Source organism: Galeopterus variegatus, unplaced genomic scaffold (assembly GCF_000696425.1).
Source record: "Galeopterus variegatus unplaced genomic scaffold, G_variegatus-3.0.2 Scaffold1322, whole genome shotgun sequence".
Lineage (NCBI taxonomy): Eukaryota > Metazoa > Chordata > Mammalia > Dermoptera > Cynocephalidae > Galeopterus > Galeopterus variegatus.
The window spans coordinates 201,902-217,427 of record NW_007727433.1 but is presented as its reverse complement, the minus strand read 5'-3'; the positions used below and the strand labels follow the sequence as shown (position 1 = coordinate 217,427).

Genomic DNA, 15,526 nt, shown 5'->3' with positions numbered 1-15,526 from the left:
CGGCAGGAGCGCCGCCGCACTCCCAAGCGGCGCACTGTAGCAGTGCGCCACCGGGCCGGCCCTGCAGAGACCGTTTCTGACCTTTGGTGGCTCAGTGAGCACACTCATCCCTTCTGCAGATGAGAAATGGGTCTGACAACCAAGCCTGCGAGTGGAACCAAAGCCCCTCCCTGGGCCCCTCACTGCTCCAAGACCCCAATGCGGGTGGGGGGCAGGGGCTAGGGAGTGGGTCCCACCCACGGTGCTCACCCAGGATGTGTGCCACGGCCTTCACCAGGTCCCGCTGGCCATCACCATCACTGAGGGCCGTGGCCTTCTTCTCAGCCAGCACAAAGCTGCTGAGGACCGCGTGGGGCTGGTTCAGGAAGAGATCCAGCACCTCCAGGCAGGAGGTGATGCGCTGGGGTAGCGTCCCGCCGATAACTGTGTCGTTGGTTCCCATAGTGTCGAGCACGATGCCCACATCGCCGATGGCACCCCACTGCACCGCTAGGCCCGGGAGGCCGTCGTGCCGGCGCTTCTCACAGATTCGCTCCATGGCGGAGTTGGCGAAGCCGTAGTTGGTCTGGCCTGCATTCCCACGCCCGCAGCTCACCGAGGAGAAGATCACGAAGTAGTCCAGGTCCGGACAGGCCTCCCGAGTCACCCTGTGGGCATTTGTGTCACTCTTCTGTGGCCAACACCCCACCCGGGGACATCACACTGGGCGCCCCCACCTGCAACCCACCCCTGTGGGAAAGGCCTGACAAGACCACACCAGCTGCTCCGAACCCTTGGCTCAGACCCCAGCAGATGCAGGTGGTAGTGGGTGGAGGCACAGGTCGGGGTGGGGAGAAGGGCAGGCCCATGCCCCACCTGTCCAAGTTCAAGGTGCCGCTATACTTGGGCTTGTTGACGTCTTGGAAGAACTCCGGGGTCTGGTTCTCCAGTACGGCATCTCTCAGGACCTGGGGAGGAATTCTAAGCACCACTGTGCTCTGGGCCCAGCCCCCTGGCCTGGGGCCAACCCCTGGCTGCAGGACTTTGGAGGGCACCTGGCAGGCGGGAGCTCTACCCTGGGACTTTCCCTTACCATGGCCAGGTTGAAGACGCCTCCCACAGGCCCCAGCTGCACAGCCTCTGTGATGAGGCTCCGGGCCCCCTCCAGCGAGCTGGCATTGCTGGTGGACACCAGCACCTGCACGCCCTGACGCCTCCACTCACGAACCTGCTTGGCCTGGTAGCCTGTAAGACACGGGGCTGTCGGTCTGAGCCAGGGTGCAGGGCTGCTCCCCCATGCCACCCTGAGCCCCATCCGGGACACCCTCGCAAGCACACAGGGCGGGCCGTCAGGAGGGCCCAGAGGAGCAGAAGCGTGTCCTTGCCCAGTCTAGCCCATGTGGCCTCAGCGCTCACCTGTGCGGATGCCGGAGCGGGATGTCAGCACAAGCTTCTGGGCCCCACGCAGCACCAGCCACTGGGCCAACTCGAGGCCAAAGCCACCCAGGCCGCCCACAATGACGTAGCTCTTGTGCATGGAGCAAAAGGTCTTGGAGACAGCCGACATCAGGGCTGGCTTCACTCCCTTCAGCACCGCCTCTGGTTCCTCCTCGCGCACCTGCAGGCCAAGCAGCAGCCACCTGCTCATGCGCTGCCCAAGGGGGCGGGGGCCCGGGATGTCGGGGTCCCTCCCTCACCTGGATGACAACTTTGCCGATGTGCTTCCCCTGGGCCATGTAGCGGAAGGCATCCTCCACCTGTGCCTTGGGGAACACGGTGCACTTGAGGGGCTGCACCACTCCATCGCGGATGCCAGCACGCAGCAGCGCGGCCACCTCTCGCCAGCCGGAGCTGGCCTCCTCGAAGAGTGCGTCCAGCAGGATCCCGTGGAAGGTCACGTTCTTCAGGAAGATGGCCATGCCTGGCAGGCAGAGGCACGCTCACTCACGGCCCTCCACCTGCCACGCGGCCCTGGCCCCAGCCCCGACCCCTGCACCCTGGGGCTGTGGGCCTCACCGAGCGGGTGGTTGTTGGAGAGATCGAACTTGCCGATCTCCAGGAAACGGCCGTGCTGAGCCAGACAGCGCACGCTGGCCTGCAGCTTCTCTTCCGCCAGTGAGTTCAGGACCAGATCAACACCTGGGAGGGCCAGAGGTGCCCTGTCGTCAGCCCTGCTGCCTGGCCCACCTGGCACTGGTCCAGAGGGCCAGACCCTGTCCCTCCCTGGGCCGGTGCCTCCTACAGCTCAGCCACTGAGGGGACAAGAGGGGACGAGGAGGAAATGGGTGGGAAACTGTTCACCTCTGCCAGCTGTGTGCCGCAGCACGTGCTGCTCGAAAGATGTGTCCCGGGAGTTGGCGAAGCTGGCATGGTCGAGTTGTGGGAACCTGGCTTGGAGATACGCTTGCTTCTCAGCCGACCCCACAGTGGTGAAGACACGGCAGCCCAGGCTGAGGGCGATGGCGATGGCGGCCTGACCCACACCACCTGAACCTGAGTGGATGAGCACCGTCTCCCCACGCCGCACACGACCACGCACCACCAGCGAGTAGTAAGCTGTGGCATAGACGACAGGCACTGAGGCTGCCTCCTCCAGGGTCCTGGGGACAAAGCATGAGGCCTCAGCTTGGGCATGGGCAGCAGCCGATGTGTGCATGGGGCCCCAGGCTCCTGGCCCAGCTCTGACCCACTCACCAGCTGGAGGGCACATCCCAGAGGAAGTCCGAGGACAGCAGGACAGAGGTGGCCAGGCCTTCAGCAGCCACCAGCCCCATGACACGCTGGCCGCCGGCATCGCGGCCCGAGAACTCCATGCCCAGCATGCAATCCCGGGCAGCCCACTTCCCTGGGGGCAGAGGGCAGTGAGCCTGGCATCGCCACCACAGTTTTGCTCTCCAAGCGGGGGTCCCTGGTGTGCAAGGAGCCCTCTCTGCCGCCCAGGTCCTGCCGTGGCCCTGCCCCCAGCCCCAAGGCCCTGAGCTGCCATACCTGGGATGGCGTCGGGGGACAGCTTGCCCGTGGCAAGCATGATGTCTCGGAAATTGAGCGAGGCGTAGTAGACGGTGCAGAGCTGCTGTGTGCCAGGGCCAGAGGGCTGGGTGTGGCTCAGGGGGGAGCAGACCCAGCGGATGGAGGACAGGTCTCCGCGGGTGAGAACATTCACAAAGGCATGGGCCGTCTGCTGCTCTGGCTTGTCTGGGGGCCACAGGAAGCAGGGCTGCCACTGGGCCTTCCTGGCCAACATCCCCCACCCCCCACCCCTCAGCCAACCCGGCCCCACCTAGGAACCTAGCAGGAGACTCACCCTGCTCCAGTGGGAAGTGACGGAAGGTCCCCCAGTCCCCATCACGGTAGACATTCATCACCAGATCCCCCTGCAGCACCTCCTGCAGCTCTGCAGAGCCAGGGTCCACGTCGGGAAGGTAGGATGTGCTGCTGAGGTTGGACAGCAAGATGCACCTGCGGGCGACCAGAGGTGGTGAGGGGCCTGCAGGGGAGCGGGGGGCGGGGTGACTGGAGGGCGTGGCTCTCCTACCGAATGCGGTGCCCGCCAGGCTCTTTGCGCAGGCAGTTCACCAAGCCCACCACGCCCGAGGTGGCGCAGCTGACCGCCTTCAGCCACACAGGCCGGGAGGAGTCTTCGGCCAGGATGCTCTGCAGGACAAGGGGAAGGTCAGCCTCTAGGAGGGTCTCCGGCTGCATGTGCTGTGCTGGGAAGGCCCCTCCCAGGGCCCAACCTTCAGAGAGTCCACCCATCGGAAGCTGGTGGTGTCCTCCACGGGCAGGAAGATGGGGCTGCCCTGGGGGGCCAGCCGGCGGCACAGGAAGAGCGCAGAGCCATAGAAGGACTTCTTCAGGCCTACCAGGCGCAGCGATGTCCCCGAGAGCAGGCTCTCCCACTCGTCCTGTGTGTGGTGGGCGATGGAGGCAGGAGTCAGAGCTCTGCCAGCCTGGCCCTTCCTTGGTCCACTGGCCCCAGCCAGCCCCGCAGCCACACCTGGCTCAGAAGCCCCTGCCCGTGCTGAGGCTGGGAGGAGAAGAGGAAGGCCAGGGTCTCCCCAAGGGTGTGTCCTCGCAGTAGTGTGTGCAGCAGCAGGAAGCCTCCTTCCTTGAGGGCAGCCGCCATGTTGCTCAGGGCCACGGCTGGGTCCCCAAGGCCCGCCACTATGCAGTTGCACACCAGGAGGTCGGCCGCGCCCAGGCTGCCGGGGGCGGGGTCCTTGGGGTCCCACTGGCCCTTGGCGATGTCATGCTGCTGCAGCTTGGCCTGGTTGGACTCCAGGGCCTGGGGAAGGCGGTCGGTGGCCGTGTAGTCCAGCTGCAGCATGGGCTGGGTGTTGAGCAGTGCCGGGATGCGGGAGTACAGGTGACCATCACCGGCCAGCACCTGGGGAGGGGAGGCTCCTGGGATCAGCTGCCACCAAGCAGGTGTCCCTGACCCACGGCGGGGTGGAACCCCACGCAGCCCCAGTCTGTCCACCTTGCTGGCTCCAATCCTGGAATTCCTGTCTACATGTCTCCCTCTCGGAGCCCACAGCCTCCCAGGGCTGCTTGCGGCCTAGACAGGTCCCTGCCGTCTCCCACAGGCTTTGCTCCTTCTGTGTAACTGACGTGGGGGCGGGGGGGGCCTTCCCGATTGCTCAGGGTGGCAGCCACGGTGCAACGTCCCTAAAGGGGCCTCACTGCCCCTTGTGTCTGGATCCCTGCTTGGCACCCACCTCCACCACCTTCACCCTGAGGCTGGGCATGTTCTCCAGTGCAGTGTCCACACAGGCCTTGAGTGCCGGCGAGTCCAGCAGGCCACTGAGCAGGGGGTCCTCAGGCAGCAGGGACCTCTCCTGGGAAAGCACCTGACCCAGTGCCAGCTGCAGGTTCCCGTTAAGCTCCAGCTGGCAGGCAGCTGCCAGCAGTCGAGGCAGCCCCTGCTGTGGGGTCTCCTGGGGGACCCAGGCCCCATCCAGCCCAGGGACTGCCATCTTCAGCCCCTGCTGGGCCACCTTGGCCTGCAGCACCTGTGTGAGCCCTGGCAGGGGAGACATGAGCTTGGTGTCCTTGAGCCTGCTGGTGGCAACCGTCCTTATGGAGTGCATAGGAGTGGGCAGCTCAGCCCCTAGGGCCAACGACCAGCCACGCTGATTCCTGCCCACTGTGGATGTGGTGAGGGGCTGCACCAGGCCATAGGGCTTCTGTGCACCCACCCAGGTGTGAGCCCAACAGAGGGGGCTCAGTGCCCTGCCCCCCCAACCCCAGGCCAGTGTCACCCCGGCGTACGAGATGACTACACCCTCGACGCACAGATTCATCTGTGTGTGAGTGGCTGGCTAGAGGTGTGAGTCCCTACACCCCTTCTGAAGGCAGGGGTACAGTTGTCAGGAACAAGGACCAAGAGATGGGGGAGGGCAGAGGTTTGGGGTCAATGTGAAAGAAAGCAGCTGGTAAGCTAGAGTGTCCCAGCTGTGAGCTGTCCAGGGGGTGACAGACGCCTGTGGCGAGAAGTCACACGCAGCCTGGACTGGCTGCTCTCTGGCCGCCTTGGCTGGAGCACAGGACCTCACCTTTGCAGAGCCGCAGCTCGTCCTGCAGGGCGGTGCTTGTGGACAGGCACCCGTCCTGCACGTGCGGCGTGAAGGAGTACTTCTCCAGGGTGGGCACCAGCTGCTCCTGCTGCCGCCGTGGGGCTGCTGATGCGTGAAGTCGGGAGACACAGGCACCGCCAGCCACGATGCTACTTAGGCAGCTGTCCACCACCACGTCGGCCACTGCGGGGACACACTAGATGAGCCCGGGCCATGTCCAGCTGGGTTTGGGGCGGGGGATGCAGGTGCGTGGGGCTGGGGTCACAGACGTGTGGGGCGAGGCCAGGGCACAGGGCTACCTTGGGCCTCTTCCTGCAGTGTGTGGATCTTCTGCTGGTGGACGGCAGGGTCAATGTGGATGGCAGTGATGCGCGTGGGTAGGCGCAGACTGCGCTGGCCTATGCCCAGAATGGACATCTGCAGCATGGTGTCCAGGAAAGTCACCCAGTTGTCCTTCCACAGCAGCTTGCCCGAGGTGCCTGCAGCAGAGGGGCTGGTTGGCGGGCTGGTTCTCTCCCGCCCCTGGGGCCACCTTCCAGGGCCCACTGGTCCTTTGCTCCTGCTGGGCTCTGCTGGCTCCATCCGAGGTGGGCAGCCCTCCCAGCAGCCAGCAGCCACACACGGTGGGTGTGGGGTGCCCTCTGCAGACCCTCACTGATGACCATCCTCCCAATGAGCTCAGGAGACAGCAGATTACGTGGTGCCCAGGCCCTGCTCACCTTCGAGGTTGGCCTCGAGGATGCCCTGGAAGTGAGGGCCATAGTCATAGCCCCGCAGCCGCAGCTCCTTGTACACGTCCCCCTGGGCCAGGTGGAAGGCAGCTGAGGGGTCTGTGGGGCCCGCGGCTCCCGGGCTGTTGAAGAGCTTGGGGTTGGGGTCCTCCCACTGGTACACCTTCCCTGTGGGAGGAGCGCAGATGGGCCTGAGGGTGGGGCGCAGGGGGTGCTGGTGCCGGCCCCAGCCCCACACCAGTCCCAGCCCCCACTCACCGCTCACTATCAGGTTGTTGTTCTCAGACACCTCAAAGGCGCGCGAGGCCTCTAGAAGCCGCACTTCCAGGGGCACGGTCCCTGCGCGAGAGGGTCAGCGGTCAGAGATCAGCAGCCCCCTCCCCAGCTGCCCCAGCCTCTGCTCCTGGGTTGCCCCCTCACCCGTCTTGGGCAGGAGGGTGGCCTGGTGCAGCGTCACGTCCTCAAACACCACGGGCATCTGCTCCATGGCCAGGCCCAGGGCACGAGCCAGCGTCTTCCAGACCAGGCACAGGTAGCCGGTGGCAGGGAAGATGACGCGGCCGTCGATACGGTGGTCCACCAGATAGTGGTCAGGGGACTCAGGGCTGGCGTCTGTAGGGAGGCACAGGCCTCAGTGTCACGCACTTGGGGAGGGAGAAGCCTGTCCACCTGCTGGCCACGGGCCTGGCTCACCAATGTTGTAGATGGTGGCAGAGGACGAGCTGGAACCACTGGGGAAGTCCTCTGCTGCAGGCACGTCCCAGGTCTGACTGTGGTCCCACTCAATGTGGGGGGAGATGAGAGGGGTTCCTCGGGGTGCCGGGAATTCCACAGGAGGATACAAGGCGTTGGGGTTGACGTTGATGCTGGCGAGGGGGGAGGGGAGGCGTCAGCGGCACACCTGGCAGGGAGGGCTCTGGGAACCCGTCACCCACTCCCACAGCCGGCTCCCCTGGACCCCAAGAGGCAGCCCAGCTGGGGCCGGGGGCCGGGGGCTAAGGGTGCGCATGGACTCCGGATTCGAACGCTCGCTTCTTGGGGACGATCTGAAGGCCGCAGCTCCTGGGCTTGGGCCAACGAGGGCTCTGTCCTCCACTCTCGGGGGAACCAGCCAGGGGAGTGCGGGCGGAGGCTGGAGACCCACCCTGCGAGGTGCAGCTTGCCGATGTTGGTGAGGAAGAACTCCAGGTTGTCCTTGTGGTCCTTCCTCATCAGTGGGATGATGGTGCAGCTGGACTTGAGGCCCCGCTTCAGGACGGCCTGGGGGCGGGACAGAGGTCACTGGGCTCCTTCCAACCTCTCTGTGTCCCCCGCCCCCCAGGCGCCCTCCCGTCTGCCCATCTCCAGCCTGGCCCGAGCTCACACCTGCAGCAGGGCATGCGGGGCAATCTCCAGCACCACCGCGTGCTCGGGGACGTGCCACAGTGCCTCCTGGAACAGCACGGGGCTCACCAGGTTGTTGACATTGTACTCAGCTGAGGACGTGCGGGCCAAGCTGCCCTGCCACTGGGCCTCAGGGATGGAGGTGCTGAGCCAGCGTGCCGAGCGGGGCCGTGGTTCCCTGATCACCTGCATACACGGCGGGGTCAGCGCGGGGTGGAGGTGTGGAGCCCCAGCACCCTTGGCCCCACGCCGGCCGGCCCACCTTCTTGAGCGCCTGCAGCAGTGTGGGGGCGATGGCCTCCATGAAGTAGGAGTGGAAGGCCATGCCGCCCGTCCGCACCTCCTTGGCAAACACACCCTCCTGCTTGAGCTGCTCCACAAACTTGCTCACTGAGTCCTGGGGGCGGCATAAGGTCAGGAGTGCCCTGGACGAGGTTTCCTGAGCTGCGCACCCCCCATGCCATCTGCCCAGTTCCTGTCTTATGGCAGGTGGGGGTGCACAGAGCTCCCTGAAGGAGGGACGGGGGGACTTGGGGACAAGCCTGGACCACAACTTGGTGGGGCCCAGTGTGTTCCTGGCTGGGTGATAGAGGGGACAGAGGCGCCCAGCACAGCCACGAGGCACACCTGAGGTCCTGAGATGGTCACTGTGTCTTCAGAGTTGTGGCAAGCAGGCACGATGCCAGGGGGGCAGCGCTGCTTACACTCCTCCCAGGACAAGCCTGTGGGCAGAGCTGGTTTCAGAGAGCAGCCAGGGAGCCTGAGCCCCACGCACCTGGACATCACTACCTGAGCACCCGCCCAGGGCCGGGGGTGTCAGCCGTAATGACAGGAGGGGTGTAATGACAGCCGCGGAGCCTTCACGAGGCACCTCACCCCCTCACTGTGTCTGATCTCAGGGTGAACATGTCATTAGGAAGTGTCACTCCCAGGGTGTCTTGCAGGTGGGGGAGCTGGGCCTCAGCTCAGTAATGACACCCCAGGGCCTGGTCACCGGACCATGGAGGGCCGTGGCCTCACCCGCCCACAGCTCCCTCAGGTGTCCTCTGCAGCCCAGCCCCCTGCCCAAACATGAATCCCCAAGACTCAAGGAAATGGAGGGGAGCTAGACCAAGGCATGCCCAGTGTCCTACAACTCTTAGCCAAAGCCCCACAGTTCTGGCTTGTGTGTGCATGGGACAGGGGTCTCTTCCCCATGTGGGTCTAGCTCAGGCCCAGTGCCCCTCAGTGAGGCTGCTGCGCACAGGCTGGCACTGGGAGGGGGGTCACATGGGGACTTGTGAGCAGGGTGGCCCCTGGGGCAGCTGGGGTCACTCCCACTGTTCTAGGGCCAGAACCAGGGCTTGGGGGAGGGCGCCAGGCTGTCGTGCCAGCAGCCCCTCTCTCTCCCCAGCAAGAATACAGTCTCCTCTTTTGGAGGACCTGAGGAAGAAACCTCATCCCGGGGAGACTCTCAGCCCTATTTCTAGCCAGCTCCACACAGCGATGCCTACCCACGGCCGCCATGGCACCGGGCGGGATGTTGGCATCCTTGATGCACTGGCCCCTCCAGTAGGCGGCGAGGACGGCCTCCTCCTGGGACAGGCAACCATCGGCGTAGCCACAGGCCACCTCACCCAAGGAGTGCCCGATGATACCGTCAGGCTTCAGGCCCATGGAGGTCAGCAGGTCTATGAGGGCGATCTGGGGGCGGGATGGATATGTCACAGTGGCACTGGGGCCCCAGGGGGACCCCAGCAGGAAGCTCCTGGGTGTGGGGGCCACTCGCACACCCACAGGCCACCTGCATCCCCCTTTCGCCCTCCCAGGCCACCTGGTGGGAAACATGCCTGGCCCCTGTGCCCCTAGCACACCAGGCCTCTCTGGGGGAGCCTCCTGCATGGCTTCAGCATTGCCAGGGAACCCACATCCCCGCCCCAGGCTGTGCCCAGCACAAGGCTCTGCCAAGCACAGGGCGCCTTGGTGCCGTGGACTGGATGTGACTGCAGTTCCTGGGCTTCTGGGGGAGGCTCGAGGAAGGCACTCCCACCACAGTGCTGGACAGGGACGGGCCCCACCTGGATGGCGGTGAGGCTCACGAAGGCGTGGACGATGTCATCGAAGGTATTCTCGTCTGTGCTCAGCAGCAGCTCTGACACCTGCAGCCCAAAGGGCTTCAGGGCCTTGTCGGTGCGCAGGATGGAGTTGCGGAAGTTGCCCAGGCGCATGAGGCTTGTCCCCATCCCACGCCACTGCGTGCCCATCCCTGGCCCAGAGAGCGTGTCAGGGGTGCGGCCACTGGCTCCAGCCTGCCCACCCTGGCCTCCTGTGAAGTGGCCGTACCTCCCAGGGACTGCCTAGGGTAGCAGGAAGTGGGCTCACCTGAGCAGATGAACCAGAGCGGGCGCTCGCTGGGGGTCACCTGCTGCACTTCCTGGCTGCTGCCCTCAGTGCCCAGCACAGTGTAGCCCCGGAAGGGCATGGTGGCCGTGGGGGTGGCTGCAATGTCGTTGAGCATGCTCACAAGGGCCAGGTCCTGGCTGTGCTGGTGGCCCTGCTCCAGCAGGCTCTGTACAGCCTTGGGGGTGCGCCCGCTGGCCTGCAGCAGGCGGGGCAGGGTGGCTTGCAGGGCAGGCACAGGGGATGGCTGCACGTTGGGCCGGAGGATGACATGCACGTTGGAGCCACCGAAGCCGAAGGAGTTGATGCACACGTTACCACCACGCACGGGGAGGGGCTGCTCCACCACCTGCAGCCGTCCATCCTGCAGTGCCGGGATCTCGGGGTTGGGCTTGTGGAAGTGCAGGTTGGGGGCCCAAAGCCCGTGCTCCAGGGACAGCAGCACCTGTGGGTTGAGCATGTAGTTGGCGGGCAGCCGACCCCAGGACCTGCACTACTGACTGAGCGGGGACAGGCACGTTCTCCCCGCTGGGGGCCGTGTGCTGCACCTGCTGACGCATTTCCCTTCCCCAGCTAGTCCCATCCCCACACAAGGGTCCCACAGCCAAGTCCAGTGTGTGTGGGTGCTTGGCACAAGACCTCCCCCTCAGCCTGGCACCCCCACCCAGGCCCTGCCTGGTGGGTCCAGCCGACTGACCACGGTGGGCCTGCACGCAAAGACCCCCTCAGCCAGCCCCTGCCCAGGGTCTGCTCCTGGAGCTGCAGACAGGCAGCTACGGTAGCTGAGGGAGCCTGGGGGTCTGAGCAGCGGTGACCTGGGTCCTCCAGGGCCCCGTCAGGGCCACACTGAAGGCCCCTAGGCCCAACTAGTTGATTAGGAAGCTGCGAATCACATGTTCTGCTCGGCGGCCAGCCGCCCCTCCTCCTCCTCCGCTTGACCCCTTCTATCTGAAAGCCGCCCCCTCTGGCCAGGCTCTGTGCAGAGCAGGGGCTCAGCACATCTGACCAACAGGAACCATAGAGTGAGGGCGTGTCCCCAGCCGTCCCTGGAGGGAAGCCCCTGCCTCCACTCCGCATACAGGAAGCTGAGACAGCAGAGGCACAAGACAGGCGTGTGGTGGACACAGCCCACAGCTACGTCCCAGGAAACCCAGTCCCACCTACCTTGGCCAGGGCTGCAAGCCCCGAGGCAGGCTCTGGGTGCCCCATGTTGGACTTGGTGGAGCCAATCAGCAGGGGGTCCTGGCGGGAGGTGCACAGGGCTTGGACGATGGCATTCAGCTCCTGGGGGTCACCCACCTTCAGGAAAAAGAGAGTCAGGCCTGCAGCTGGCACCTCCCCCACGCGGGGCATGGGGCACAGGCAGGCTGGATGGGGACTCACCTTGGTGCCTGTCCCATGGGCTTCAATGTACTCCAGAGACTCGGGTGCCACCCCAGCTGGGTTGTACAGGGAGCGGATGAGCTGCTCCTGGACCTCTCCGGAGGGGAAGGTCACACCTGCGGGAGATCAGGCCTTGGCACATCCAACCACTGCCTGCCTGCTGCCACTCACAGCCCCCGCCCCCGGCCAGAACCAACCTTGCTCCTTGAAACCATCTGTGTTGGTGCCGGTGTTCAAGATGGTGGCATACACCCGCCGGGCCAGGGACTTCTTGGTCAGCAGGACGGCCACCACAGCCTCCGAGCGGCAGTACCCATCCCCTGAGGCAGAACAGCACCTCAGCCTGGGGCTCAGCCCACCCACGCCCCCCCAGGAACTCCGAGGAAATGAGAGGTGCCCTGATCAGTAGCGAGAAAGACACCACCTGCTCTGGGGAGGGGACGTTGGGGGAACCATGAGGCAGGGCTCCAGCGCACTGTCCTGCTCTACTGGCCTGGCTGCCCAGGGGGGCCACAGAGCCCCCTCTGGCCTGGGCCACCTACTGCTGCCCTCACCTGAGTCATCGAAAGACTTGCAGGTGCCCTCGGGGCTGAGCATGCCCAGTTTCATGAACTGAACCGAGGTGTTGGGCTTCAGCAGGAGGTTGATGCCCCCTACGACGGCGGCCGGGCACTCCCCGCAGCGGATGGCATGGAAGGCGCTGTGCAGGGCCAGCAGGCTGGAGGAGCAGGCCGTGTCCAGGGCAATGCTGGGCCCTGCAAGCAAGGGTGTGGTGCAGGAGGCACATGATGCAGAGTGTCAGCCCTGGCCCAGCGCCCGCAGGGACGGGGAGCTCAGAGCCCAGAAGCACGGGGTAGGTACCCACCTCTGAAGTCGAAGAAGAAGGAGAGCCGGTTGGCCATCATGGCACGCTGGCAGCCCACCATGCTGTAGCCCAGGAGCGTCTCAGGATCTCGACTCAAGGCCTCCGAGGCCTCGGAGCCACTCACACCCACCCAGACACCAGTGTGCGTCCCTCGGAGCGACGCTGGGTTGATGCCTGCCAGAAGCAGTGGTCAGACCTCGGGAGTGGGCCTGAGGGGCCGCACAGCCCAGCTGGGGGCAGAGGCCTCCATCCCACCAGGACTCTGGAAGAGGCCTGAGCAGGAGGGACTCCCTGAAGGGGAGGGGGCAGCCAGGCCAGGTAGGGACGTGCAACAAGAACCATGTCACGGAGGATGCAGGGCGTCGGGGGAAGGCAGGTGCCAGAAATGGCGCCAGGGTCTGGCTCAGGCAGGGGCCAGAGGCGGACATAGGGAAGGACAGAGAACAGCATTGTCCCCAGGCGACTCCCTCAGCCCCTGGTGTCACTGGGAGGGCCTGACAAGCCCACTGGCCAATAAGCGCCCAGCACCAGTGGCGGCCTGCCCTGGGAGGGGCTGAGATAAGGAGATAGAGGAAGACAAAGACTGAGTGTCCAGCCACGAAAAGGAGGAAAGGAGACGGACACCAGCCAGCCCCCAGGGAGTAGCACCCAAGGTCTCTGGGTGGGGCCTGGTGAGCAGGACAGGCCTGAGGGCAGGAGCGCTGCCTCCACCTCCACCGCGGAGGCCGCCAGGGCCCCCCGCCCTGGCCAGGCCTACCCTTCTACCCCAGTGGGCCCACTGCGCTCAACAGCAACCCAAGGGCAGCTCCGTCTGCTGGCCAGAGGTGGGTGCGGGCAGGTCCCCCAGACTCACCCGGCTAGAAGGGCTCCCCTATACCTGGGAGGGATAAGTCCATGCCACCAGCAGCTAGAGACAAGGGACGGCCACCTTGTCTTGTCTGAGATCAATACAAGCCAGTGGAAGGACGGGGCTGGGGGATGGGGGGCAGGGTCCTTGGCTACTTCAGCCCTCCTAAGGCGGGGGAGGCCCAGGCTGAAGCTGCCTGGTGACCTGGGCTGGGTGCCGGTGGTGGGATGAGAGGGACACAGAGAAGGGGTGGAGCTGCTCGGCAGGGAAAGAGGGACAGAGGCTGTGGAGAGGAGATGAAGGCCTGATGCCTCCTCCATGGCCTCCTGTTCTGCCCGACATGCCTGCCCTTGCCAAGACAAGCCACGTATTGGGGAATAAAGAAGGCAACTGGGGTGTCAGGGCACACCCAGGACACCAGAAGTGTGCAGTTGTGAAACCACAACTAACTCAGGGTCATGCCTCCCTGAGACCGTTGACCCCAGATCAGGCTGGGCTGGGGACACAGGCTGAGGACAGGGCCAGCATCCCATTGTACTCTAAACATGTGTTACTTTCAGAACCAAAAAATGATAATGTTGTCTTGGATCTTTGCGGATGGCCCGAATGCCAGAGCAGGTCCTTTCCTGCTGCCCCCGGGCCGGCCAGCAGCTCTGACAACCCACCTCCATCCACAATGGCCTCATAGGTGACTTCCAGCAGCAGTCGGAGCTGGGGGTCCATGGTGTGTGCCTGTTTCGGGTGGACCCCGAAGAAGGAGGCATCAAACTTGGACAGGTCCTTCAGCTTACCAGACCGCCGGGGCAGCCCGTAGAGTCCTGCGGGACATGTAGGCATATTCCTTCCCTGACTGAGGCCATGGGGAGGTGGACGGCACCTGTGGGAGCTGCAGGACCTTGGAGGTCCCCAGGGTGGAATTAAGGAGCCCCACCCCTGAGAAGGGCCCCACCAGGGCACTGTGTAGGTGGAGTCCTAGAGCAGAGACAGGTGGGGGTGAGGCTGGGGGCGGCCACCTCCTGCCCACCCACTGTCCCCGGCTGGGAGACCCTCTGCCTGGTGTGAGCTCCGCCACACTGACTCACATCCAGTTCATCAGGTAAAGCCACTCTGGAAGAATCTACTGGGTGCAAAGGAGTCACACCAGTCTCTCTGAGTGCCCCTGGTGTCCCTACCTCCCAGCTTGGGACACAGATGGGGAGCCCATTCCTTTGGCTTCATCCTGGCTCTTGTCCCCTGCTGCAGGAACCTGACAAGTCCCTCATCCTCTCTGAGCCTCACAGCTTGGGCCCACTTCCCTGCTGTCCTGGCACCATCTCCAGGAAGAATCACCCCCCGGGGGCTGGTGGCTCTGCAGGTGGGACTGGACTCAGGCCAGGTCCTCAGGGCAGCCCAGGAGGCTGACCCGAGGAGCAAAAGTGAACCTCCTGTTTCTGCCACTTACCCGCCTTCCACCGGCGGTCATCCTCAGTGACCATGTCCACACCACCGATGAGGTTGGCCCAGAACTCCTGCAAGTTCTCTGACTCCGGGAGCTTCCCGGACATGCCGGCGATCACCACCTCCTCCATGGCTTCTCTCTGCAGGGAGAATGGCAGAGGTGCCCCACAGGTCAGTGTCGGCCCCAACACACCCTGTTCTCAGTCTCAGTTCCCAGAACAGCAGCTGTCCATGCCTTATCCGGCACAGGGGTCCACAGAGCATGAATCCCCTGACCCAGCTGTGGTGTCCCCTTGGGTCCCTGCCTTCTGCCTGCACGCTGTCCGGGAGCAGGAGCTCAGAAAGCCGCAGGGGCAGCCAGCTTCTGTGCCCTGCCCCCACCAGGTGCCCTGGTGTGGGGGGAGGTCACCCTTGTCCAGCCCTCACCGTTCACCCAGAGCTACCTGTTACCTCTGGGACCCTGATCCCTTTCCTTCAAGGTGCTGGCCTGGGGTGACCCCTTGGTGGCCCTGCTATCCTGGGCTCTCCAGCAGCTCAGAGGGGTCTCAGCCCTGCAACCTCCTACTTCCTGCAATCGGGTCGCCAGCCTGTTAGGAGCTGGCCCACGGGATCAAGGTCCTGCAGTAGGGCCCCAGGGAGGGAGCGATCGAGCACAGACTGGTGTGCAGCACCCACGCTCAGCCCAAGCCCCAGGGCAGAGGAGCGGCAGGGCGTCCACCTCAGAGCTGGTCTCCATGCTGGGGTGGGGGCCTGCCGCCGCCCAGGCCAGCCCAGGAGCTGCCAGGGCTTGGGAGGGACCCAGTGGAGACAGGCATGGGCACTTGCCCCACAGCGGGCCGATCCAGCCAGTCCAGCCCCTCCGGCAGGGTCCAACATGGGGAACCACTCCCCGCCAGGAGCCAGGCAGGTGCTTCCCAGCCCCGGACGGCAGCAAGCTCTGCAAAGG

At 64.9% G+C, this 15,526-nt stretch overlaps 1 protein-coding gene across 1 annotated transcript in view; it reads right to left on the bottom strand.

Annotated features, from left to right (window-relative positions):
- FASN (fatty acid synthase) overlaps window positions 1-14,711 on the bottom strand; it is an 18,097-nt gene extending 3,386 nt beyond the window's left edge. Inside the window, exons 1-34 of the mRNA XM_008576271.1 lie at window positions 14,585-14,711; window positions 13,809-13,961; window positions 12,297-12,470; window positions 11,986-12,186; window positions 11,629-11,751; window positions 11,432-11,547; window positions 11,213-11,347; window positions 10,031-10,493; window positions 9,727-9,914; window positions 9,163-9,352; window positions 8,297-8,391; window positions 7,932-8,066; window positions 7,652-7,855; window positions 7,431-7,546; window positions 6,980-7,152; window positions 6,707-6,898; window positions 6,545-6,625; window positions 6,275-6,454; window positions 5,855-6,034; window positions 5,535-5,738; window positions 4,698-5,002; window positions 3,977-4,366; window positions 3,717-3,884; window positions 3,515-3,633; window positions 3,284-3,438; window positions 2,968-3,174; window positions 2,674-2,824; window positions 2,281-2,579; window positions 1,996-2,118; window positions 1,677-1,900; window positions 1,396-1,597; window positions 1,073-1,224; window positions 856-947; window positions 250-647 (exon numbers count right to left, since the gene is read on the bottom strand). Coding sequence (XP_008574493.1) covers window positions 250-647; window positions 856-947; window positions 1,073-1,224; window positions 1,396-1,597; window positions 1,677-1,900; window positions 1,996-2,118; window positions 2,281-2,579; window positions 2,674-2,824; window positions 2,968-3,174; window positions 3,284-3,438; window positions 3,515-3,633; window positions 3,717-3,884; window positions 3,977-4,366; window positions 4,698-5,002; window positions 5,535-5,738; window positions 5,855-6,034; window positions 6,275-6,454; window positions 6,545-6,625; window positions 6,707-6,898; window positions 6,980-7,152; window positions 7,431-7,546; window positions 7,652-7,855; window positions 7,932-8,066; window positions 8,297-8,391; window positions 9,163-9,352; window positions 9,727-9,914; window positions 10,031-10,493; window positions 11,213-11,347; window positions 11,432-11,547; window positions 11,629-11,751; window positions 11,986-12,186; window positions 12,297-12,470; window positions 13,809-13,961; window positions 14,585-14,711 — 6,415 coding nt within the window. The remainder of the gene's footprint in view (window positions 1-249; window positions 648-855; window positions 948-1,072; window positions 1,225-1,395; window positions 1,598-1,676; window positions 1,901-1,995; window positions 2,119-2,280; window positions 2,580-2,673; window positions 2,825-2,967; window positions 3,175-3,283; window positions 3,439-3,514; window positions 3,634-3,716; window positions 3,885-3,976; window positions 4,367-4,697; window positions 5,003-5,534; window positions 5,739-5,854; window positions 6,035-6,274; window positions 6,455-6,544; window positions 6,626-6,706; window positions 6,899-6,979; window positions 7,153-7,430; window positions 7,547-7,651; window positions 7,856-7,931; window positions 8,067-8,296; window positions 8,392-9,162; window positions 9,353-9,726; window positions 9,915-10,030; window positions 10,494-11,212; window positions 11,348-11,431; window positions 11,548-11,628; window positions 11,752-11,985; window positions 12,187-12,296; window positions 12,471-13,808; window positions 13,962-14,584) is intronic.
- Between the last annotated feature and the right edge of the window lie 815 nt (window positions 14,712-15,526).